The 27433-nt window shown below is 41.3% G+C and overlaps 1 protein-coding gene and 1 pseudogene across 1 annotated transcript; one reads left to right on the top strand and one right to left on the bottom strand.

Annotated features, from left to right (window-relative positions):
• Positions 1-1955: 1955 nt before the first annotated feature.
• Positions 1956-4747, bottom strand: LOC147368492 (olfactory receptor 7E178-like). Its single transcript, XM_086409197.1, has 2 exons — positions 4731-4747; positions 1956-2907 (listed from the first exon to the last, which is right to left on the bottom strand). The coding sequence occupies exon 2, from the start codon at positions 2883-2885 to the stop codon at positions 1956-1958; it is 930 nt and encodes a 309-aa protein (XP_086265323.1). The 5' UTR covers positions 2886-2907; positions 4731-4747.
• A 20547-nt stretch (positions 4748-25294) lies between these two features.
• On the top strand, positions 25295-26225 carry LOC147368491 (olfactory receptor 7G2-like; annotated as a pseudogene).
• Positions 26226-27433: the final 1208 nt, after the last annotated feature.

The following is a 27433-nucleotide window of genomic DNA, read 5'->3' as shown; positions in this document are numbered from 1 at the left end:
CTTTTTGGCCATTTGCTTGTCTTCCTTGGAGAAATGTCTATTTAGATCTTCTGCCCATTTTTTTTTGTGGAGAAGGCAATGAATGGCAACCCACTCCAGTACTCTTGCCTGGAAAATCCCATGGACGGAGGAGCCTGGTAGGCTGCAGTTCATGGGGTCACTAAGAGTCGGACACAACTGAGCGACTTCACTTTCACTTTTCACTTCCATGCATTGGAGAAGGAAATGGCAACCCACTCTAGTGTTCTTGCCTGGAGAATCCCAGGGACGGGGGTAACCCCAGTGGGCTGCCATCTATGGGGTCACACAGAGTCGGACATGACTGAAGCGACTTAATTATTGAATGTGAGGAAGTTCCTGATTTGTATAAGTAAGGGTGGTACTGGAAATCCTTGAACTTTTAGCTGGTGTCTGAAGTGAAGGCAATCTCATGAGGAGTGCTCCCTTAAGCTTTGTGGCTTGGCAAACTCTTTGCAGCAAGGCAGGGGGTGAAAAAAATCTAGCCAAGTTGAAGCCCCTCAAAGGTCTCTGAAAACTACCAGAGAGCTCTGGGGCTAGAATGATCCCTTAGAGTCGGCTGGAGTTGGGACAAAATCATACAGTCATTGGCTGTGGGCTGCCTGCTGGCTCTCTGTAGCTGAGGCAGATTGCTTTAGGAGTTGATTGCAGAGAGCTGAGTAACACCCAACATTGGAGAAATATGTCCCTCATTCCAACAGTAGATATTTTTTTTTTATTGTGGTAAAATAACATAACATAAAATAATATAAAATTTACTGTCTTCATGATTTCCAAGTAAACTTCACATGGTTTTGCAACCATCACCACCATCCATCTGCAGAACTTTTCATCTTCCCCATCTGAAACTCTGTCCCCACTAAACACTAACTCCCCATTTCTCCTCCCAAAGCCTCTGGTAACCAACGTTCTAATCTCCGTCTACATGTGTCTGACTACTTTAGGTACCTTATATAAGTGGAATCTTTCAATTTTTGTTCTTTGTATCTGGATACATAATATGATACATAATACATAAAATTTTGTTCTTTGTATCTGGATATGGTGGTTGGAATTGGAAGAATTATCAGAAAAGTTGGTAATTGACTTTGGTAGACACTCTTTCATCTGCTCCTTGGGAAACATACATGTGAGGTTTCCTAGGAAAGTTCCAGTTGAAACTCAGTATTAATCATATCTCATTTCAATTTCAAAATACCCTAGTTTGAACAGGAAATTAGTCATCCTATTTGCTCAAAAATATGGCCAAGACCATTAAGAAACAAAAATGCACTAAATATTTTGGTCCTTAAGGTAGAGTCTAGATCCTCAAATCAAGGCGTAGGCAAAAAAATCATAGGAAAAGTTTAGAAACAATAAATAAGAAGCAAGTGAGAGCTATGATTATTTTACAGTGCTAGAAATAAGACTCCCTGTGAACAGAGGTCCTGGATAATGTATAGAGAGAGTGAGAAGGGTATACTGATGTGCTTCACAAAGTCCAGGAGAGCTATGACTTGTGTGGGGAGTCCAAAATAACTTATTGTTTCCATTAAAGCTATTCTAAGAGGAAAAATGGGGCTTCCCTGGTGGCTCAGTGGTAAAGAATCCACCTACCAATGCAGGAGATGCCAGTTTGATCCCTGGGTCAGGAAGAAACCCTGGAGTAGGAAATGGCAACCCATTCCAGCATTCTTGCCTGGGAAATCCCATGGACAGAGGAACCTGGCAGGCTCCAGTCCACAGGGTCACAAAGAGTCAGACATGACTGAGCGACTAAATAACAACAATTTCAACAACAAGAGGAAAAATTGTGTAAACAGAAAGCAGAGTGCCAAATAGGTACAAATCACTATGGGACTGCAGATTCAGAATTTCTTGTTGCACATATTTGAATTTACTGCCTTTCCCAGTATTATGAACCAAAAGAAAAAAAAATGTTGACACAGGTATTAAAATTAGGCTATTCTGATTATAATCCCCCACAGGGCACTCTTGATGTCCTTGTTCCTTAGACTGTAGATGAAGGGGTTCAGCATAGGGGTGACCACAGTGTACATCACCGAGACCACTGCACTCTTCCTGTGGGAAGATGAGACAGTGGAGCTGAGATACACCCCAAGGGCTGCTCCATAAAATAAGCAAACAACTGACAGATGAGAACCACAGGTAGAGAAGGCTTTGTACTTCCCATCTGAAGATGAGACTTTTAGAATGGAGGATATAATTCGAATATAAGAGTAAAAGATCCCTGAGAGTGGAACTCCAGCCAAGATGGTACCAATGAAATAGATTAATATGTTACTGGTGGAGATGTCTGAACAGGCAAGGTTGAGAAGTTGAGAAAGTTCACAAAAGAAATGAGGGATTTCCACATCTGCACAGAAGGTAAGCTGTGACATCATCAAGTAGTGAAGTTGAGAGTTCAAAAGGCTGATGGAAAATGACACCAGGACCAACAAGCCACAGAGGTGGGGGTTCATGATGGCCAGGTAATGCAGAGGGTGACAAATGGCCACCAATCGATCATAAGCCATCACCGTCAGAAGGAGACTCTCCAAGCATGCAAAAAGAGAAAAGACAGTCACCTGAGCTAGGCATCCTGCATAAGGGATGGATTTGCTCTGTGTGTGGAGGTTCACTAGCATGTTGGGGACAGTGGTGGTGCTTATACCAATGTCAGCCAAGGACAGATTGGAGAGGAAGAAGTACATGGGGGTGTGGAGGTGAGAATCGGAGCTGACAGCCAGGATGAGGAGCAGGTTCCCAAGCACAGTGGCCAGGTACGTGGACAGGAAGAGTCCAAAGAGGAGGGGCTGCAGGTCTGGATCATCTGAGAGCCTCAGGAGGAAGAATTGTGAGACACGTGTACGATTGTGTGGTTCCATGAAGAAGGGACACCTTTTTAAAGAGAAGAGGATGTTGAATAAACAATACAAATATAGAGGCACAGACATAAGTGTCCAGAGTTTGGATTTGAACAATTCAAAATTCAGAAATAAAGTATGCATGCTTGAGGACCATACAGCACAATTCATTGAGCAGTATTTTTCAGTGTGAACACATCTTTACTAATGCTGAAGACATTCATTTTTTCCTTCATACATCTATTTTAGAGGCATGGGGCCAAAGAGTATTAGAGAAGAACATTTTGAGATCACAATCCATGAACACGGTCATATATCTGTCCCCTACCTTTGAGAGAAAAATATAGGATAAAAAGTATTCTTCTTTTTTAAAAGATTATTATAATTAAAGCACAAGAAATAGCAGTCAAAAGTACTATATCTTATTCAAATGCAGTACAAGAAATTCCCTTGATTTGCACTGTAGTCCCAGAAAGCTAAAAAGCACTGTCTCTGGATTCTAAATTAAAATCAAATGTTCACAATCAGATAGCATTTGTATAGGTTAAGTAATTTCAAGGGTTTTTTCATCTTTATTTATGTTTATTTATTTCATCTTTATGATATTCATCTTCCATGGAAGTAACTGCTTATTCAAATATGTGGGTTGTCTGGTCACTGTCTCTTTAAATATAACTCAAATATAAATATTTGACCTTGATGGACTCCACATTTTGATAAGTATATTTTTGTTAAAAGAGTAAAATCATATGGCATCCACGATCCTGAAGATAGCATTAATGTATGATGCAGCAATTATTAAATAATAATTAAATTTTAATACTTTGAAGTTTTTTTCATTTTTGTAGAGTTTTTCTCAGTGCTATATACTCTTGGAGAAAGATTTGAGGTTGAGTTTGCATTTTACTGTTTTTGTTTGTAAGGCTAGGAAAACTTCTTAATTGTGTCTTTACTCCTAAACATTTGTAAAGTGTTGCTGCTGCTGCTGCTGCTGCTGCTGCTAAGTCGCTTCAGTCATGTCCGACTCTGTGTGACCCCATAGACGGCATCTCACCAGGCACCCCCGTCCCTGGGATTCTCCAGGCAAGAACACTGGAGTGGGTTGCCATTTCCTTCTCCAACTCATGAAAGTGAAAAGTGAAAGTAAAGTCACTCAGTTGGGTCCAACTCTTAGCGAACCCATGGACTGCAGCCCACCAGGCTCCTCCATCCATGGAATTTTCCAGGCAAGAGTACTGGAGTGGGGTGCCATTGCCTTCTCGGTGTAAAGTGTTGACTCCTCATCAAATCCAGTCCTCTTAAGAATAGTTGAAAAATTTAAGAACAAAGTCCAGTCTCAAACCCTAAATTGGTCTTCTTATGCCAGATTAAGAGCTGTTCAGGTAGTTCTTTTTTATTGAGGAATCAAGTTTCAATCAACATTGAACTCCCTGAAGGCAACTCAAGTCTTCATTTCTCCTGACAAGTCAAAATATGAATGTAATTGGGAAAAATCAAAACAGGAAAAAAAATAGTAATATCACAAACAGTTGGGTAGTTTGTACATCTGTAAAATAGGTACATTAATTGAACTGAACTTACAGGTTTGCTATAAGCAATTAAAGTACTCACACTTACAAGCAACTGGTCACCATAGTCTAGCCTAGTTAACATATAAAATTAGCTTTCACATGCCCTTTTAACTTCCCAACTTCTGTCAGTTATACTTCGAAGGCTTGTTTTAATATCCAGATAAGTTGAATTTAAAAATTGAAAAACCAAAAACTATGTATGTATCTTAATTTAATTGAACTTACAGTCATTATAATGTTGATGTAGCTATCACAAAAAGGAATCTGTGCCCTATTCGTCTATTAAAAGTCAAAAAAAAAAAAAAAAACTAGAGGGAATTTTGCTCTCCCTGCATGATCTTATTCCCTTGCACTTCAGTGTTTCCCCATGTTAAACACATCATGAGTTGGGTAAGCATGTTTTCTTTCAGTGTTTCCATAACATTCGTATTGATTTATGTATTCATAAGAAGTTTTCTTGAAAACTTTACTAGATACTACCTACCATAGATGAGTCCCTATTTACCACTTTATGAAATACTTCTATTTCAACACATAATATGATGTATGATATTACCTGAGGGATAAATTTTATTTTCCTTTTCAATTTTTTATTATGACACAGCTCAGAAAATTCTTGGGCCCCTATCTATATTACACAAATAAAAGTCCCAAAAGACATATGCATCTAAGACTATTGTTTGAGTTTTAAAAATTGAAGCATGTGCAATTTTCCTATTCCTATCTTCTTGTGTGATAAAAAAGATCACACAAAAGCAAGTGCATGCTCTGATTGTCAAGGTATAAAATTAGAAAGATCTCTGAAATCTCACTGGCGATAGGCTTTTCATGATAAAATCACAGGAAAATTCCCGTCTTGTACAGGGAATGACATTTCTGTAACTCAAATGTTTTAGATGGGCTGGAAAATGCATTCTTATTCACAGAAAACCCTATCATCCATAATAGTCATACAATAAAAGCGCCTGAAAACCACTTAGTCTATTTGTTAATTCACAGATAAATTCACCAAATCCCCAGCAGAAGAAACCCACAGTTCTACTTCCATTTGATCATCTGGGACTAAAGCAGGTTTCAGAAGAAAACAAGCAATCCACTCTGGTGGGACAGAGTCCTAGGACTGGAACTGGGAGGTGCTTGTCTGAGGCCCACACCTTTCATATACTAAATATGGAGTGTGTGTAAATCTCTGCAAAATATCTCTGCAAAGATATTCCTCACATTGAAATCAGGCCAATAACACCCATTTGTAGGACATGTAGGGTGTCAGGGAAGGGGAAATTACCCCTTCTACCCTTCTGGAGTTCTTGTGGCTGGATTAATAATAAAATCAACACAGGGCACGTTAACAGGAGAAAAAGGAATCGAATATTAATTTGTGCACTTGAAGGTCACATAAAAATGGAACCTAAGAAGTGGCCAAAGCAGGTAGCTTTTATCCTCTTTAGATAAAGAAACAAAATATTTGTAAGAAATTGACAGGACAAAGAAACTTAGGCTTTGAGTGCTTCATTAGTGAAGAATCTAAACAGTTTGAGCTTGAGGTAGTGTATTGAAGAAATAATGAGTTTTGTTTAAACAGATTTCTGGGCCCTAAATTCCCTATGTCTGACAATAAGGATGTCCTTCTTCCCCTAGATAAAGCTTCCCAGGTGGATAGGTGGTGAAGAATCCATCTGCCAAAGCAGAAGATGCAGGAGACATGGGTTTGATCCCTGAGTTGAGAAGACCCCCTGGTGAAAGAAACAGCAACTCACTCCGATATTCTTGCCTGGGAAATCTCTGATGGGCTACAGTCCGTGGAGTTACAGAGTCAGATGCGACTGAATTCACATCTCCCTCTAGATACAGGGAGTGCCCCTTTCATATGAGAGATTTTCCTCCTTCTCAGGGGGACAGAGGAGGATCAGAATTTCCTTCTTGCATTGGCTGCTTCAGAAGCAACTTCATTTCAAACTGATCAATAGATCATTGCAGTATGCTTTGTGGCAACCCATCCTGATCCCCAGTAGAGATATCTGAAGAGGTCAGCACAATAAATATTCTGTCATAGGTTTTGAATCAGAAGTTGAATTATTACTGGAGTAGTTGGATATTGATGAAACACAATCCTAATAAAATTTAATGATCTTATATTCTATTTTATATAGGAGAGGTAGAAGCCTATTGAAGGAAAGTTTCACGGCTCAAAATAGCCTGGAGTTAAAACTCCCCTACAGGTCCTCCCCACCATTCTATGCAAAACAAAGAACTCGCTCAGCTGAAGAAAAATATGGACATTAATTAAGGTTGATTACACCCAGCTCCCAGCTGGTTCAGCCTCTGATCTCCAAAATTCCATGCCCCAGCCGTTTAAGAGATAACTACTCCGAAAAACCTTGGAGAAGAGCAGGCTCCCTTAAGACAGTAACTTTCCACATATGTGCCTATATATACTTACTCTTTTCTTGGATAAGGGCCGCAGCTCACTAGTCTGACTGCTGCCCCTTCTCGCCTCATTAAAGGTGATCTGTTCTTGTAGCGTGCCAGTCTCGTTCTTTTTCTGAACCTCACCTTCTCTAACTCCCTTACCCTACATTTTTGGTGCCAAAACCCAGGAGTTTGAAGTTCCTTCTCGTTCTCCACAGCCAGCTCTTCGCAGCGTGGAAGACTGCCAAGCTCACTTTCCCACCCGGGCTTTCAAGACCTCCTCAAAAGGACGCCCTGTGCCTTCTTGAGCGGTACAAGTCCTGTGTAAGGGCTTTATTGGTTTTCCACATAACCCGAGGAATATTGGTCTCTCTCTCTTTCTCTGTCTTCCTCTTTTCTCTACACTTTCTTTTCCACAAGACCGACCAACTCCAGGACAGAGGCCTTTTGCCATTCTTGACCATGCTACATGCAACACTCCACTCAAGCTGGCCCCTAGATTAAGGTAAGATCCAGACGGTGTTCTAGAGGTGCCCTAGAACTCAGTCCTCTCAGGGTCCCAGCGACCCCCAGCCCAGGGCCACTCTGTAGGTGATGGTGGAGGATGCTCCACCTCGACATAGAGCTCTCTTCTCAACTCCTATTGTGACTACAGGTGATGACTCAAGCTCCCAAGAAGAGCCTCTGCTTGCCTTTCAATTATGGGGTCTGGCCAATTTGTCCCCAAAAATTCCCCTCTGGCCTATGTTCTCAAAAATCTCAGACCACTCTCACTCACTGAACTCAAAGCTAATCACTTAAAACAACTCTGTATACAGATCTGGCCTCAATACCAATTAGACAACCAAAACCTCTGGTCTGAGTTCGGGACTTTCGATTTCAGTATTTTATCAGATCTCACTAACTTCCTCAAAAGGAATGGCAAATGGTCGAAGCTCCCCTATATTCGAGCCTTCTGAGACCTTAGAAGCCGTCCTTCTCTCTGCAAAGATTGTTCTACCTATCAAATCCTCCTCTGCTCTCTCTCCCCCTCCATTACAAAAGAATCCAAATCTAAAGCCCCGAAAAGGCCCCCTAAACCCTCAGCCCCCAGTTTTGACCAGACAGATGAGCCTCCTCCCTACTGCCCTGGAGAAAAAGCTTCTGGAGACGAGACCCCATCCTCTAGCCCTTCCTCCTCCAAAACAGAAGGCGATGACTCCAGAACCCCCAAAGAGATTTCCAGCCCCCTCCATTGGCCAGGACCCGAAGCAAACACATTTCCTCTCAGAGAGGCAGTGGGACCGGAGGGCCCTACATGGGTTCATGTGTCTTTCTCAATTTCTGATATGAGCCAAATTGAAGAAAAATTTGGATCCTTTTCAAAAAATCCTACTAGATACAGAAAAAATTCCTCTGCCTTGCACAAACATATCATTTAACCTAAAATGATCTTTATTACATCCTAAATGCCACTTTAACCCCTGATGAAAAGAAACGGATATGACAGACAGCCCAGACTCATGCTGATCAGCTCCATAACCAAGATAAAACTAATCCGGTGGTTAATGATACAGTCCCTCTAACTGAGCCACGGTGGACATATCAAACATATGATGCCTGCATCATATGATCACCTGTTTACTAGAAAAAAAATATGAAAAAGTATTTTATTACTTATTACACATTCATATTAACTACGATAAGATTAGAGAAGTGACTCGAGAAAAATCCTGCCCTTTTTCTTTCACGGCTTACTAAGGCAGTCCAAAATCACACTAATCTAGATATTTCCACCCCCGCCGGACTTCTGTACCTACATGTCCAGTTCATAAGCCAGTCAGCCCCCAATATTCACCGAAAACTACGCCAGCTAGAAAAGGGCCCTGAGACCCCCCAAAGAGACCTTCTAGAAATAGCCTTCAAGGTGTTCAATAATAGAGAGAAAGAGGCTAAGAGAAAAAACAACTGTGAGAGAAAAGCTAAATATGCCTTTTTGGCAGCAACAATCAAGATCAGCCCAGGCCAAGTCATCCCAGACTGGAACTTAAGACTCCCTCCCAGACCCTGCTTCCGATGCAACCAGTCAGGACACTGGACAAAAACATGCCCGAACCCGCGCCCCCCCAACAAAAACATGCCCAACCTGTGGTCAGTGGGGACACTGAGAGGTAGACTGTCCCCAAGGACGCCCTGACACCCCTGGGGAGGTCCACACCTCCCAGACCTGGAGAGTGAAATGTCCACAGGGATGCCCTGGCACCCCTGGAGACATCCCCACTTCTCCCCAAACCCCAGCCCAACCCTACGAGAGTTGTTCCAATGACGGGGCCCTGGTTCCAGCCCCCTGGTCCGTGTCCTGAACACGAGCTCAGATCTTAGGGTAGATGGGGTAGTGGCCAAAAAAAGACCTACTTTATAGTAGACACTAGAGCCACTTTCTCTCTCTTAACTTCCTACTCTGGCCCAACTCAAGACTCAGAACTCACAATCAAGGGGGTGTCTGGCCTTAAGGCCAAAAATCAGCCCTCCATTACTGTCAATTTAAAAGATCCACCCTCATACACTCATTCCTCATAATGCCTCAGTGCCCAATGACAATCCTGGAGAGAGATTTGTTATCCAAATTGGAAGTCTTTATTACCATAGCCCCCCTCAATACAGTCTCTATATTCTGCATGCAGATGACACCTAGACCATTTCTATCCCTCACCCCTGACCTTCCCTTGGATCTACCCAGCTTAGACCCCCAAGTCTGGGACACTGATCACCCATCCATAGCCAAACATCATCCCCCAGTTCACATTACCCTAAAAGACCCCTCAACTATAATCACCCAACAACAGTAATCTCTCACCCTAGAGGCCCACAAGAGACTTAAGCCTATCATAGACCACCTTCTTCAAGCCTCTATCTTAATTCCTACCCATTCACCACACAACACCCCTATTCTGGCAGTAAAGAAGAGACCAAACTCTTGGAGACTGGTCCAGGATCTGCAAAAAATCAATGAGGCCATCACGCTGACATTCCCAGTAGTCCCTAAGCCTCACACCCTTCTGTCTGCCATACCCCCCGACTGCAACCCACTTCACGGTATTAGATCTCAAAGACGCCTTTTTCACCATCCCCCTCCACCCCCTCTCCCAACCCCTTTTTGCCTTCACCTGGCAAGACCTCAAGACTCATGTTTCCCAACAATTAACATGAACAGTTCTCCCCCAGGGGTTCAGAGACAGCCCCCACTTTTTTGGACAGGCTTTACAAAAGGACTTACAGACACTCGACCTAGCCCCGAGTCATCTCCTCCATTATGTAGATGACCTCCTCCTTTGTAACCCAACCCCAAAACTCTGCCTCCAACATACTGCCAAACTCCCCAGGGCCCTGGGATCCTGCGGTTATCAGGTGTCCCAATCCAAGGCCCAAGTAGTACAGACAAACGTCACCTACTTGGGGCTCTCCATATCCCACCAACAAAGAACTATTCCCCCAGATAGAACCCAGGCCTTGATTAACTGTCCGCTTAAAAAAAAATGAAAAGGGAATTCCTGTCTATCCTCAGTCTCCTAAACTTTTTCCGTATCTGGATCCCTAACTTCCCCCTCATTACAAAGCCACTTTGTGAGACAACTAAAGGATGTCTGGGTGAGCCCCTTTTTAACCTTTCCTTGCTGGCTAATCCAATTCGCCAGTTCACCCAAAGCCTCCTCTGAGTGCCAACTCTCCACCTGCCAGATCACACCATACCATTCTTTCTCTTTGCCCATTCCAACCAAGGACAGGCCCTGAGACTTCTATGTCAGCGGGCCGAAGACACCTGGGCTCCCATAGCCTATCTGTCAAAACAGATTGACATGGTGACCAAGGGGTGGCCTCCCTACATACAGGCCACAGCTGCAATCGCAGCCCTCGTACCCGAAGCAAATGAACTCTCTAGACATGCCCCTTTAACAGTCTGTTCTCCACACACCTTCTGAGACTTACTATCACATTGGGCTTTCCTCTCCCTTCCCCCTTCCAGGGTACAGGTCCTACATGCCTTTCTCCTCGACCCTTGGCTCTCATTCTGCCCCCGCTCTCCCCTTAAGCCCACCAGCTTATTACCCACGTCTGCTACAACAGACCCTCTCTTACATAGCTGCAACCACCCTCTTAATACCTGAAGCCCAAAAACTAACCCAAAATGCTCCTCTAAATGTATGCTCACTTCATTCCTTCAAAGATTTACTCTCTCATCGGGCTTTCCTTTCTCTGCCCCCTGCTCGACTACAAATCCTCCACACACACCTCCTCGGCCCATCCCTTTCTTTTATGCCTTGTAAACCTCTTAATCCTGCTAGCTTACTCCCTGCACCAGATCCAGAAACAAAACACCTATTTCATGACTGTGTTCAGACCTTAGTTACGACACTTAATCCCTTTAAACACATAACTGGTCAACCCCTTACTGACCCCAAAGTCCCATCCTGGTTCACAGATGACACTGCCCAAAAACAAGCCCCATTTGGGGCTCAATACTCCTTGGAAGAAAAGTTATGACCAACCTAGATAGCATATTGAAAAGCAGAGACATTACTTGGCCAACAAAGCTCCATTTAGTCAAGGCTATGGTTTTCCAGTGGTCATGTATGGATGCGAGAGTTGGACTGTGAAGAAAGCTGAGTGTCGAAGAATTGATGCTTTTGAACTGTGGTGTTGGAGAAGACTCTTGAGAGTCCCTTGGACTGCAAGGAGATCCAACCAGTCCATTCTAAAGGAGATCAGCCCTGGATGTTCTTTGGAAGGAATGATGCTAAAGCTGAAACTCCAGTACTTCATGTGAAGAGTTGACTCATTGGAAAAGACTCTGAAGCTGGGAGGGATTGCGGGCAGGAGGAAAGGGGGACGACAGAGGATGAGATGGCTGGATGGCATCACTGACTTGATGGACATGAATTTGAGTGAATTCCGGGAGATGGTGATGGACAGGGAGGCCTGGCATGCTGCGATTCATGGGGTCGCAGAGAGTCGGACACGACTGAGCGACTGAACTGAACTGAACTGAACGCTATAGTTCAGGGACAACCCAACAAAGTTATCCCCCCTCACCTCATCAAGTCAGCCACATTTCCAACTCACACATCCTCACAAGAGGCTGAACTGATAACTCTTACACAAGCCTTGACCCTAGCCAAAGACCAAAAGATAAACATTTACACTGACTCCAAATATGTCTATAACATATTACATTCTAACATTGTAATTTAGAGGGAGACGAAATTCCTCACTTAAGAAAACACACATATTCTCAATGATTCTTTTATTTCTAAACTCCTCCATGTGGCTCAACTCCCAAAACAAGCTGCTGTAATACATTGCCAGAGACATCAGCAACACAGTCCTATCTCCTTTTATAACAATATAGCAAATCATGAAACAAAACAACAAGCCACTTCTGTTAGTCCTGTCTTTACTATAGCCCAAATTGATGAGCCTAACATCCACACGTTACTTTCATATTTACATTTGCTTTTCCACCCCTCTGTAAAAGTACTTAAGGCTTTCCTTCAGAACTTTATTAAACTAAGGACAACGTGACTTATTTAAATAATTTGACCCAAACTTGTACCATTTGTCAGCAGACAAATCTTAACATTCACCCCTCTCCTTTCCCCACCCACCAAATTCACAGACATCTTCCTGCTGAAAGATAGATTTCACCCACATGCCACCAGTAAAAAGGGTTAAATTTTGCCTAGTCTTTGTAGATACATTTTCTAGACAGATTGAAACTTTCCTGACTACTAACAAAGGAGCCCCTACTGTGGCTCAGCTTATTCTTAGTGAAATCCTCCCAAGGTTTGGAATGCCTTCCTCCCTCCAGTTTGACAATGGGCCCAAGTTCACATCCCAAATCACCCAAAATATTGCACGAGCCCTTCAAGTTCCTTAGAGATTTCACATTCCTTATCATACCCGGTCTTCCCATAAGGTTGAGAGAGCCAACCGAGTCCTAAAAGAAACAATGACCAAATTAACGATCGAACTTCATCAAGACTGAAGTAAACTCCTCCCTTTAGCCCTCTTAAAGGTCCAGGCCTTACCGGAAAAAAAAAAAAAAACCTTAAATATCAGTCCATTTGAGGCCATGTATGGGAGGCCCATAATACCTTTAGATCTTCCCCCTCCCAAGACAGTCCCAAACTGCCTTCCCACCTTTTCCTTTACTTGCCCAGGTACGAGATGCCCTTTGACAACATATAGATAACTTACTCCCTCGACCACACCCCAATCTTCCATACCCATCCCTTCAAATAGGAGACAAAGTCTATATGACAGTTCAGTCCCACTCAGATCTAACCCCAAAATGGCAAAGACCCTAAACGGTAATTCTGCTGACCCCTACCACTGTAACATTAAAAGAAATCACCCCTTGGATACACATCACCCGGTTTAAAAAGGTTATGCAGCCCAATGATAAAAATGCTTGCCAGACTAATACTTATCAAGTCTCTCACACAAGCCCTACAACTCTAAAGTTCTCACAATTTCCACTGGCCCCACTGGCGATGGATGAGCCTGTCGGTTTCATGGCTACAATTATTCCTGGAACAACTTCTGACAGATATCTAGGTCTTGAGTCCTCAAACATCCACGCTCGAACACATTGAAGATTACACCTCCACCCTGTGACTACAAAAAACCTTCTATAACTTTTAACCCCTTCTCAGACCATTCATTTTTATCATCCTCCTATACCTACCTTTGGACCTTGTTTGTTTAATCTTTTCCAGAGATTCCTCCAAGACCGAATTCAAGCCATTTCCTGAGACCAAGTCAAGACTGTTCTTTTGCTTGAGACCCTAACAGCTAAAATAAAAAATAACACTACGAGCTTTAGACTTCCTTCCTCCCAGACCACAAATCCCTGACCCTCATTTATCAGCGCGAAGAAGCCCTAAACATTAACGGCGTCCACCTCTCTTTCTTTTTTCTATGTATTCCTTAGGGTCTGGAGTGAAAGAAAGCTACAAGGCTCAAAATAGCCTGGAGTTAAAACTCCCCTCCAGGTCCTCCCCATCATTCTATGCAAAACAAAGAACTCTCTCACCCAAAGAAAAAAATGGACATTAAGGATGATTACGCCCAGCTCCCAGCTGGTCCACCCTTTGTCAGATCTCCAAAATTCCTTGTCCCAGCCATTTAAAAGATAACTACTCCGAAAAACCTTGGAAAAGAACAGGCTCCCTTAAGACAGTAACTTACCACATACATGCCTATATATACTTACTCTTTTCTTGGATAAGTGCAGCAGCTCACTAATCTGACTGCTGCCCCTTCTCACCTCATTAAAGGTGATCTGTTCCTGTAAAGTGCCAGTCTCATTCTTTTTCTGAACCTCACCTTCTCTAACTCCCTTACCTTACACCTGTTATATCCCAAGAAATTCATTTGCAGAATGAATGGAAATCCAAAAATGTGTCTTAGTCCACATGATAAGATTGACTTCCCTCCTTTCTTTCTTTTTAAATGTTTATTTATTTATTTATTCTTGGCTGTGCTAGGTCTTGGTTGCTGTGGACAGGCTTTCTTCAATTGCGATAGGCAGGGCCTACTGTCTATTGGGGAAGACAATTTCTCATTGTGGTGGCTTCTCTTGTTTCAGAGCATGGCTCTAGGGTACGTGGGACTCAGTGGCTGCAGCACATGGGCTCAGCAGTTGTGTCATCGGCACGTGGGATCCTCCCGGACCAGGGATCAAACGTGTGTCCCCTGCACTGGCAAGCAGACTCTGGTCCACTACATCACCAGGAAAGTCTTCTTTCTTTCTTTCATTCTCTCTCTCTCCCTCTCTCTCTTTTTAATTTTTGTGACTGTTTTTTTTTTTTTTTTAATAATTGAGTGTTGTAGATTCTATTTAATGGAAACTGATGAGTCCCTTAGAAAGTGACACAGAGGCATACAAGCACTGTTTCATCTTTTGTCTAGTCCAGCAAAACATTGCTGGAAGGAATGAAAAAACAATCAGGAAAATGCCCAGTGCATGGAAGTTTTATTGCCCACACTGCTTCTGAGAACTAAAGAAGGGTCTATCAGTATCCAACTGAGATTTTTGTTCTTGTAGCCTATTCTGTGTAAGGAAGAAAAGGCTCTGAGGAATGGAAAATAGATAAGTCTCAGTTGTTTTCCTATAGGCAGTCAGAATCCACTAACATAAAAAAAAAAAAAAAAGTAAAACGTTGTCTCTGGCTTCCCTGGTTGCTCACTGGTAAAGAATCTGCCTGCAACACTGGAGACATTTGATCCCTGAGTCGGGAAGATCCCCTGAAGGATGAAATGGCAACCCATTCCAGTATTCTTGCCTGGAGAATTCCATGGACAGTGGAGCCTGGTGGCTACAGTCCATAGGGTTGGAAAAGTCAGACAAGACTGAGCAACTAAATAATAACAAAAGGTTCTCTCAGGATCTAGGGAAAGCTAAACCTCAGATCACCCATTATTTTAGTTAAGTAACTGGTACTTAGCCTTAAGGATAATATTAATAATAAAACTAACTAAAATTTACTTTGCTTTAACTGTAATGCCTCCATCACACATCTAGGCATGTGTTAGAATACATTTTCTTTCATTCTTTGTCAACACAGTGTATCAACTGGATATCAACTTAGATGGCAACATTGAGGGTCAGAGATGTTAAGGACTTGCTCAGTGTCATTCAGATAATAAATAGACAAGATTCAAACTCAGATTGTGGGTCTCTGAGGTGCATGCACTGAGCTTGTTTACTGTTTCCCCACACTTCAGAGAGTTTAAGCAGAGGATCAGAAGTCTCTTCCAAGCTTTCTAAAGTACACATTTCTTGTTTCCTGCCTCAGAATACAAACCAACACCCTGATACCACACTCCCTTAGAGATCAAGAAGGTATTAATTACAAGAATAAAAGAGCAAGTGGACAGGGAAGCAAAATCCAAGAACAGGGACAAGAGAGAGAACTGCCTTGAATTGCATGAACTCATTCTTCCTGGAATCCCCACCTCCACCTTCCTTCCGGTAGTTGTTAAGCAGGTACCACCACTGCTTTCCACTGTGTCTACCATGAATGCCTAAAGGGAAGAGCCCAGTGAGCAGGACCTCTCTGCCTGGGATGAAAAGGAAGAGAGTTTGCTTTTTGTTCTTTTTGTTTATAGTGGCTAGGAAAAGCATCTTAAAGATGTCTCCAATCCTAAAACATTTTAAAAAGTTGATTTCTCATCAAATCCAACCCTCTTAAGAACAACTGATAAATTTAGGACCAAAGTCAAATATCAAACTCTAAGCTGGCCTTCTTATGCCTGTTTAGGAGTTTTTCAAGTCAGCATTTCTTTATAGAGAGTTTGCATTTCTCCTACATTCAGTCCTGGAATGCAGGCTATATTAGCAGAGGAGGATATTTTGTAGGTGCCTTATGTATAGCATTTCACTGTCCTCATTCAAATCCGAATTTACCCCCTTTTCCACTCCATGGCCTGATAAATATTTCATAAAAATATTGTGTTCCTATCCTCAACTGTAAAGTGATGCTCATGCATGTTGTGGGAGAGGTAATGCAGATAAAAGGAAACAAGCAATAGAAAAATTTAGCTTGGCTCCTGGCAGTTGGAATCCAAAGTAAAGGTTTGTGATACTGTGGTTCCTGATATCATTTTCTTCACTATCATCTGCATGATCCTCTGGAGTGCTTAAGCACAGTTTGCTGCTGCTGCTGCTGCTGCTGCTAAGTCGCTTCAGTTGTGTCCGACTCTGTGCGACCCATAGACAGCAGCCCACCAGGCTTCCCGTCCCTGGGATTCTCCAGGCAAGAACACTGGAGTGGGTTGCCATTTCCTTCTCCAATGCATGAAAGTGAAAAGTGAAAGTGAAGTCGCTCAGTCTTCACTTAAGCACAGTTTAGAGGGACCTATTTCTTTGTCAGTTAGAAAAGATGGGAATGGAAGGACAGTAAGTGTGGGATGAAATAGAATTTTAAATAAACAATATTGTAGAGCGATTGTCCTTTAATTAAAAAAATAGACATTAAAAAAAAGAATTTTAAACAAGAGTTCTATGATCCCCAACACTCACAACAAATCAACTTCATAAGCCTTTGACCTTATCTATGTAATGGTTCCCTCTCACTGGCTATCTCAACTGTCCCACTGCCTTGACAGTGATCAAACATGGCTCCCCCATCCTGCATTCAGTGTCTCCCACTGCACTTGGCACTCTCTGGGCTGTGCTATGTCTCTGCTGGACCAGGACTGAGGATTACAGATTGGCTGCCCCTCTCCTACCTGCTGTTGGATGAGGGCTGAAGCTGTGTCCTCAGGCCTGGCAGCAAGGCAGACTCAGGAATGGAACTTCTGGGGCAGACCACAACTCTGGGAAGCTGAGATACACAGGTATGGGACTCACTGGAATAGAGCTGGCTATTTGAAGGGCTGGGAAGCACAGGCTAATTATTTACAGTGGTGCAGCCTCGAGGTCTCCGTGCACATAACAGGTAATTAGACAAATTGGTCCATGGTCTTTCAAACTCTAAGGATTTGCTAATTTAATGGAAGATGAAAATTTCAAAAGTAAGTATTAGTAAGGATCTAGATCCTTCCTTTTTTCACAAGGAGACTGACCTCTCTCCTTATCTCTGATGTTCAAGTTGTTTATCAAAAATTTCAACATTTCCCTTTTAAATATATATATAATATTTCAGATTCTTTTTCATAATAGATTTTTATAAGACATTGAATATAGCTCCTATGCTATACAGTACGTTCTTGTTTATTTTACATACAATAGTGTGTATATGTTAATCCCAAACTTCCAACGTATCTCCCCTTCCTTACCCGTTTAGTAACCATCACTTTGTTTTCTGTGTCTGTGAGTCTGTTTCGGTTTATTCATTTGCATCATTTTTTTAGATCCTGCATATAAGTGATGCCATATGATACTTGTCTTTCTCTAACTAGCATATTTCACTTAGCATGATAAACTCTAGGTTCATCCATGTTACTGTGAATGGCATTATCGCATCCTTTTCTTTGACTGAGTAATATTCCATTGTACATATGTACCACATGTTCTTTATCCATTCATCTATTGATCAATATTTAGGTTGTTTCCATGTTTTAGCTAATGTAAATAGTGCTGCAATGAATATTGGAGTGGATGTATCTTTGGAACCATGATTTTCTCTGAATATAGGCCCAGAAGTAGAATAGCTGAATCACACATTAGCCCTATGTTTAGATTTTCTAAAAGAAATTTTTGGACTTCAATTGATTTCTAATACTGTGTTCATTTCTGCTGTACAGCAAAGTGAATCAGTTATACATAGGCATATATCCACTTTTGAAAAGATTTTTACCTATTTCCAAAGCAGGAATAGAGAAGCAAGTGGACACAGAGGGGGAGGGGAGGGAGGGACAAACCAGGAGGTTGGGATTGACATATACACTATCACATGTGAAATAGATAGCAAGTGGGAACCTGCTATAAAGCACAGGAAGCTCAGCTCAGTGTGATGACCTAGATGGGTGTGATGGGGGTGGTTGGGAGGGAGATCCAAGAGGGAGGCGATATATGTGTATAAATGTGGCTGATTTACTTCATTGTACAACAGAAACACAACATTGTAAAGCAATTATACCTCAATAAAATAAAATTGATTCCAAAATTTTATTGATATTTTCTTATACCATATTAAAAACAACTTTTAAAAATATTTATTTGGGGCTGTGCTGGATCTTCATTGCTGTGTGGGCTTTTCTCCTGCTGCAGCAAGCAGGAGCTACTTTCTAGCTGTAGTGTGCAGGCTTCCATTTCTGTGGCTTCTCTCACTGCAGAGCACAGGCTCAGCGCGCCTGGGCTTCAGTAGTAGTTGCAGTATGTGAGCTCTAGGGTCTGCTAGCTTCAATAACTGTGGCACACAGGTTTAATCATTGTGGTTCATGGCCCCTGGAGCACGCAGGCTTCAGTAGTTGCAGTTTGCAGGCTCTAGTTCATGGGCTCAGTAGTTGTGGCTCATGGGCTTTGTTGTTCTGAGGCACATGGAATCTTCCCAGAGCAGGGATCGAACCTGTGTCCCTTGCATTGACATGCGGATTCTCATCCACTGTGCCACTAGGGAAGTCCTCTACTTCTGTTTTGTAAGTAAGTTCACTTGTACCCATTTTTTTTTTTTTTTTTAGATTCTACATATAAGAGTTATCACATGATATTTGTCTTTCTGTGTCTGACTTACTTCACTCAGTATGACAAACTCTAGATCCATCCGTGTGATTGCAAATGGCTTTATATTGTTCTTTTTTATGGCTGAGTAACATTCCAATGTATATGTGTTCCACATCTTTATCCATTCCTCTGTTGATGGACAGTTAGGTTACTTCCATGTCCTGTAAGTTGTGTTTCCCTGGTAGCTCAGTAAAGAATCTGCCTGCAGTTCAGGAGACCTGGGTTTGATCCCTGGGTTGGGAAGGTCCCCTAGAGAAGGAAATGGCAACCCACTCCAGTATTCTTATCTGGAAAATTCTATAGACAGAGGAGCCTGGTGGGCTACAGTCCATGGGGTCGCAAGAGTCAGACAGAACTTAGCAACTAAACCACCACCACCATATCCTGGCTGTTGTAAATAGTGCTGCAATGAATATTGGGGTGCTTATATCTTTTTGAATTATGGTTTATCAGGGAATATGCCCAGGAGTGAGATTGCTGGGTCTTATAGTAGTTCTATTTTTTTGTGTTTAAAGGACTCTTTATACTCTTCTCCATAGTGGCTGTATCAACTTACATTCCCACAAATAGTGCATGAGGGTTCCTTTACCTCCACACCCTCTATGGCATTTATTGTTCATAGATTTTGTTGATGATGGCCATTCTGACCTGTGTGAAGTGATAACTCATTGTAGTTTTGACTTGCTTCCTCTAATAATTAGTGATGATAAGCATCTTTTCATGTGTGTTTCAATCATTGAGCTGTTGTTATATTTTGGAAATTAATCCCTTGTCTGTAGCTTCATTTGCAAATATTTTCTCCCATTCTGAGGGTTGTCTTATTGTTTTGTTTATGACTTCCTTTGATATGAAAAATCTTTTGAATTTAATTAGATCCCACTTATTTACTTTTTTTATTTGCATTACTCCAGGAGGTGGATGAAAAAAGATCTTGCTACAATTTCTGTCAAAGGACGTTCTGCCTATATTTTCCCCTAAAGAATTTTATTCCTGCCTTACATTTAGGTCTTCAATCCGTTTTAGTTTATTCTTGGGTATGATGTTAGGAAGTGTCCTAATTTCATTCTTTTGCACGTAGCTGTCCAGTTTTCCCAGAACCACTCATTGAAGATACTCTCCTCCATTGTATATTCTTGCCTCCTTTGTCATAGATTAGGTGACCACAGAGGGTGCGGGTTTATCTCTGGGCTTTCTATCTTGTTCCCTTGCTTTATAGTTCAATTTTTGTGCCAGTAACATACCGTCTTGATAACTGTAGCTTTATAGTATAGTCTGAAGTCAGAGATCCCAATTCTTCCAGCTCCATTTTTCTTGCAGATTGCTTTAGCTATTTGGGGTCATTTGTGTTTCCATAAAAATTGCAAAATTATTTGTTCTATTTCTATGAAAATACCATTGATAATTTTATAAGAATTGCATTGAAACTATAGATTGCTTTGAGTAGTATAGTCATTTTCACAATATGGATTCAAGCCACACAACACAGCCAAAAAGATAGAGCAAAAAAAGATGTGGGAAGGGGACACAAACAGACAAACAACACCTAAGATAAACAGCAGACAAAAACAAATAAGCAGCAGCAAAAGAGTTTTAAAAAAGAAAAAGAAAACAAATGGGCAGGCAAAGCCCAAGACAAATGGTAAAACAAAACTAAATAAACAAAAACAAAACCATATGACCCAGCAATGCCATTACTATGCATATACCCTGCTGCTGCTGCTGCTAAATCGCTTCAGTCCTGTCTGACTCTGTGAGACCCCATGGACTGCAGCCTGCCAAGCTCCTCTGTCCATGGGATTTTTCAGGCAAGAGTACTGGAGTGGGTTGCCATTTCCTTCTCCAGCATATACCCTGAGGAAACCAGAATTGAAAAAGACACATATACCCCAGTGTTCACTGCAACACTATTTACAACAGCTAGGACATGGAAGTAACCTAGAAGTCCATCAGCAGATGAATGAATAAGGAAGTTGTGGTACATACACACAATTGAATATCACTCAGCTATAAAAAAACACTGCATTTGAGTCAGTTCTAATGAGGTGGGTGAACCTAGGGCCTATTTTACAGAGTGAAGTAAGTCATAAAGAGAAAGACAAATATTGTATATTAACACATATATATGGAATCTAGAAGGATGGTACCAACGATCTTACATGCAAGGCAGCAAAGGAGATACAGACATAAAGAACAAACTTTTGGACTCAGTGGGAGAAAGAGAGAGTAGGATGATTTAAGAGAATAGCATTGAAACATATAAATTGCCATATGTAAAATGGTCAGTCGGAGTTTGGCGTATGATGCAGGGCATCCCAAGCTGGTGCTCTGTGACAACCTGGAAGGATGGGATGGGGAGGGAGGTGGGAGAGAGCTTCAGGATGGAAAGGGCACATGTATGCCTATGGCCAATTCATATTGATGTATGGCAAAAACCATCTCAATATTGTAAAGTAATTATTCTTCAGTTAAAATAAATAAATTTATTTTAAAAACAAGGAAGCAAAGAATATATTGATTAATTAACATAATTAATTAACATAATTAATTAATAAAAACAAAGAAAATGAAAAAAAAAAGAGAACAACAAAAGAACCCCAAAATGAAAACAAGGGAAAAAACAACAAAGAAAAGAAAAATAGAAAAAATTAAAAATATTTTTAATTGTTTAAATTAAATAAAAACAAAACAATAAGAGAAACAACAGAACTAAACAAAATAATAATATTTTCCTGGCATCTCAGCTGTCAGTGTCTTAGCCCCCACCAGGAGCCACAGCCAACCTCTGCCTCCCCTGGAGGCACCTCTAAGTAGGTCTCTAACACCTCTAAGCAGGTCTCTGGACCCACTGTTGGGCAGCTCAGACTCTGACCTGGGCCAGCTCCCACATGTGCTTGCCCCCAGAGTCCACAGCTGCTACTGCTAAACAAGTCTCAGTTGCGAGAACACTCACAGTCTATTCAGACTTTTCATAGATGATCATAGGAATCTAATCTGCAATTGCAAGGAAAGATTTTTGTTCCTCTTCCCTAGTTGCCACACTCCTGGGGCTCAGCTGTTGTTTTAGCCCCACTTCTGTGTATTTTCTCCTGAGGCTGCCCTGGAGCTCAAATCTGCCTATGAGGACAGAGCATGGTGGTGGCAGCACAGCTGCCTAGGGTTGTAGGATCCCCAGCTACAAGTGCGTGGGGAAGCCGGCAGCCACGGGCATGAAAGATCGAGCCCTAGTAGGAGCCTTTCCTAGCACCTGGTGGCCGGCATGATAGAGTCCCCCAGCCCTGGTCAGAAAACATACCTTTTAATTCAATTTTTAAAAGATCAAGCCTCAGGAAAATTAATCTATAATTTTTCAAATTTAGACAGAGTAGAGAAATTACCAAGAAAAATCCATGAAATTCTGCTTTAAAAATCAGAATATGAAATTTTTCTTGGGGGAGCAGCAGATTACTATTAAAATAGAATATGGCAGACACTATTAAAATAGAACATTATTTCAGAATAATATTATCCTTATTAAGTAGTAAGGATATTATTCTTATTAAAATAGAATAATGTGTTGGTATTATTATTTTTTCCCAACTAAATTGAGATACAATTGACCAATAATGGGCTTCCCTGGTGGCTCAGATGATAAAGAATCTCCCTGCAATGCAGAAGACCTGGGTTCAATCCCCAGGTTGGGAAGATGCCCCGGAGAAGGAAATTGCAACCCACCCCACTATTCTTGATTCTTGTCTGGAGAATCCCATGGACAGAGGAGCCTGGTGGGCTATAGTCCATGGGGTCGCAAAAAGTGGTACACCACTAACATTTTCACCTACACTTTGACCAGTGACACTGTATAAGTTTAAGGTTCAGAATGTGATGATTTGATACAGTAAGAAACTTTCAGTTATAAAATACAGTACTGTTAACTAAAGTCATAATGCCGTACATTAGATCCCTGGAACTTATCATCTTATAACTGAAAGCTTGTATGCTTTGACCAGCATCTCTCTATTTCTCCAACCCTGTAGCCTCTGGTAGCCACCATTCTACTCTCTGTTTCTGTGAATTAAGTTTTTTAGATTTGTAATTTTTATTATAACTAGTGTTACTGCTCCAAAAATATGTTGTTTTTGAAAGCTTTCAAAATAAAAAACAACATATTTTTGGAGCAGTAACACTAGTTATAATAAAAATTGCTGAAAATTAATGTATATTATGTTCATACAGTGATTACCTTGGGAAGGAAAATAAGATTGTGCCAACACATGATGTGAGTTATTCACATATATCTGCATTATTTCTTGCAATAAAAACACCTTGAATGAGGACCATTAAGTGGGTGAATTTGATACTATTGACTGGGTGGATACCAAGCCCTTCATATCCATTTTTTTTTTTGCTCTATAGGTTTATTTTTATTATGGATTATCACTTGTAACAATTCAATATATATATAAATATAAAATTTTCAAATGCCATAGTTTGTCATTCAAATTCTTTTTCTTATAGGTTTCCATTACTTGTATTGATTTATATATGCATTGATCATTCATTGATCATTAATACACTTAATGATCATATATTTCATCATGTGTTCATGGCAAATGAATATTTATATCATGGACATTTCCTTCATTCCTTATCTACATGGTAAATTCCCAGCTTGAGTTTCATCTCATAAACACTTCCCTGAAATTTGCAGCTGTCATGCTAGGGATATTCTCTCTTTCTATTGTTGTCTTTCTTTGACTTGCTCCATCCCACTGCTTCCTTCGGAAGAATGAAACTTGCCAGGTGCCATTGTTTATGACAGAAAAAGAAAACCATAATAAGAAATGTCAGTATGAGAGTCCCATGTGCTGAATACTATGTTGGCTGCTCTTTTTCTGTTCATTTCTATTCTATTCATTGCAATATCCAGATACGGTTTTCTGATAGTTTTCATTGTACAATGAGAACCTGGAAGCTTCTCATACAGTTGAATTACTTTGAGCATTCTCAAAAAAAGTACTGGTCTTGGATTAAATTCAAAGTGTTTGAGTCTAAGTAATACAGTAAATAATAAAGGCTGTCTTGGCCACTTCTGTCTCCCCCAGGTAAGGGAAGACCGCTGCTTTACAGAAACAGTCCTGTTTGGATGCCTGATTATTTTGTATCATATTTTGTCTTATCTTCTAATCCTGTCTCTTCAAACGACCATAAACTGTTGCTACTGGATATTCTCTTAGGTTCAAAATATACATAGAATTACTTCTTTTATTCGTGCACTGTTTTTTTATTATTATTTTTTTTTTAACTTTACAATATTGTATTGGTTTTGCCATATATCAACATGAATCCACCACAGGTATACACGTGTTCCCCATCCTGAACCCTCCTCCCTCCTCCCTCCCCGTACCATCCCTCTGAGTCGTCCCAGTGCACCAGCCCCAAGCAACCAGTATCGTTCATCGAACCTGGACTGGTGACTTGTTTCATATATGATATTATTCATGCTTCAGTGCCATTCTCCCAAATCATCCCACCCTCTCCCTCTCCCACAGAGTCCACAAGACTGTTCTATACATCAGTGTCTCTTTTGCTGTCTCGTATACAGGGTTATTGTTACCATCTTTCTGAATTCCATATATATGCATTAGCATATTGTATTGGTGTTTTTCTTTCTGGCTTACTTCACTCTGTATAATAGGCTCCAGTTTCATCCACCTCATTAGAACTGATTCAAATGTATTCTTTTTTGGCTGAGTAATACTCCATTGTGTATATGAACCACAGCTTTCTTATCCATTCATCTGCTGATGGACATCTAGGTTGTTTCCATGTCCTGGCTATTATAAACAGTGCTGCGATGAACATTGGGGTACACGTGTCTCTTTCCCTTCTGGTTTCCTCAGTGTGTATGCCCAGCAGTGGGTCATAAGGCAGTTCTATTTCCAGTTTTTAAAGGAATCTCCACACTGTTCTCCATAGTGGCTGTACTAGTTTGCATTCCTACCAACAGTGTAAGAGGGTTCCCTTTTCTCTACACCCTCTCCAGCACTGTTTTAAAAATTATGACATCTATCAAATTCATCTGGAGAGTCTGTTAAAACTTAGATTTCTGGATGTTACCTCCAATGTTTATCAGCAGTGCATCTGGAGTGACACCTACAGTTAGCATTTCTAACAAGTTCCCAATTGATGCTGGCGCTTCTCATCTGGAGACCATTCATTTTCTTTTCTTTTCATGCCATTTTCCCTTCAGATTCATCAACAACATGGAGCCCAGAAATCAAACAGATATTTCAGAATTTTTTCTCCTGGGACTAATATAATCCAGAACTACAGCCCCTCCTCTTCTGTCTGTTCCTGTCCATGTACCTGATTACTGTCTTGGGAAACCTGCTCATCATCCTGGCGGTCATCTCTGACTCCCACCTCCCCCCCACCATGTACTTCTTTCTTTCCAACTTCTGCTTTATTGATGTCTGTATAAGCACTACCACAATCCCAAAGATGCTGGTCAACATCCAAGCACAGATACAGCACATTACTCATACAGGCTGCCTCACCCAGATTGGTTTTGTTCAGGTTTTTGGTGGTATGGAGAATGTTCTCCTTGCAGCAATGGCCTATGATCGCCATGTGGCCATTTGTTACCCCTTGAGGTACACAGTTATCATGAACCCCCAACTCTGTGTTCTGCTGATTCTACGTTCACTGTTCATTAGCACTATGGTTGACTTACTCCATTGTCTGATGTTATTGAGACTGTCCTTCTGCAAGGACCTCTCTCTTCTTCTGTGAATTTGCTCAGGTCATCAAGCTGGCTTGTTCTGATACCCTCATCAATAACATCCTGATATATTCTGTAGCTAGCCTGTTTGGTGGTATTCCTCTTTTAGGGATCATTTTCTCTTACACTTAAATTGTCTCCTCTGTTTTGAGAATGCCTTCAGCAGGAGCAAAGCTTAAAGCTTTTTCCACCTGTGGGGCTCACCTCTCAGTTGTGTTCTTATTCTATGGTGCAGTTTTGGAGTTCACGTTAGTTCTGTGGTTACTGACTCATCTAGGAAGACAGAAGCAGTGGGTTCAGTTATGTACATTGTGGTTCCTCAAATGATGATTCCTTTTACCTACAGCCTGAGAAATAGTGACATGAAGTGAGCCTTAAGAAAACTCATCGGTGATGTACCTTCTTTTTTATGATTGTGCCATATATACTTTGGACTTGTGTTTCTGTGTTGAAGCAGAGGGATAGAAATCTTGGGTGAGCCATAGCACCTGATTCCTTCATCACCAAATTCTTCTGAAATAGCCAGACAACAGAATGGCCAGATTAATTTTAATTTAGGATTGAAACTTTCTGTCTTGCTTATTATATTTGACACATGATTTAAATTCTTTAAATTTAATTTTTTTGCTCAGGTTCTATAGAAGCAGAGCCCGAGACAAGGGTTCTAGTTTTAATGATATTTTGGGGGGAGGTCATTCTCATAAGAAGTCATATTCCAGAAGCTATGTAGGATAAGGGCATATTGAAGCAGGGCTGTGGTCACTTCTGAAGACCAGCTTCCATTTGATCAATGTTACAACCATATCAGTTGTACCCCAGACTCATGATAATTCAGTTCAGTTCAGTTGCTCAGTCATGTCCGACTCTTTGTGACCCTATGAACAGCAACATGCTAGGCCTCCCTGTCCATCACCACCTCCCAGAGTTTACCCAAACCCATGTCCATTGAGTCAGTGATGCCATCTAACCATCTCCTGTCATCCCCTTCTCCTCCTGCCCTCAATCTTTCCCAGCATCAGGGTCTTTTCAAATGAGTCAGCTCTTCGCATCAGGTGGCCAAAGTATTGAAGTTTCAGCTTCAACATCAGTCCCTCCAATGAACACCCAGGTCTGATCTCCTTTAGGATAGACTGGTTGGATCTCCTTGCAGTCCAAGGGATTCTCAAGAGTCTTCTCCAACACCACAGTTCAAAAGCATCAATTCTTCAGTGCTCAGCTTTCTTTATAGTCCAACTCTCACATCCATACATGACTACTGGAAAAACCATAGCCTTGACTAGACGGACGTTTGTTGGCAAAGTAATGTCTCTGTTTTTTTTTTAATTTTTTGTATATTTTTAATTTAAATTTATTTATTTTAATTAGAGGCTAATTACTTCTGCTTTTTACTATGCTGTCTAGGTTGGTCATAACTTTCCTTCCAAGGAGCAAGTGTCTTTCAATTTCATGGCTGCAGTCACCATCCGCAGTGATTTTGGAGCCCAGAAAAATAAAGTCAGCCACTGTTTCCACTGTTTCCCCATCCATTTGCCATGAAGTGATGGGACCAGATGCCATGATCTTAGTTTTCTGAACGTTGAGCTTTAAGCCAACTTTTTCACTCTCCTCTTTCACTTTCATC

This window comes from Bos grunniens, chromosome 7 (assembly GCF_055505025.1).
Source record: "Bos grunniens cultivar Pamir isolate PY7600 chromosome 7, Bosgru_T2T1.0, whole genome shotgun sequence".
NCBI classification, from domain to species: Eukaryota; Metazoa; Chordata; class Mammalia; order Artiodactyla; family Bovidae; genus Bos; species Bos grunniens.
Note: the sequence above shows the minus strand (reverse complement) of the source record. Positions and strands in the feature narration are given on the sequence as shown.

Excerpts from the sequence above, each read along its gene's own strand:
- LOC147368492 (XM_086409197.1), bottom strand. The coding sequence starts at position 2,885 with ATGGAACCACACAATCGTACACGTGTCTCACAATTCTTCCTCCTGAGG.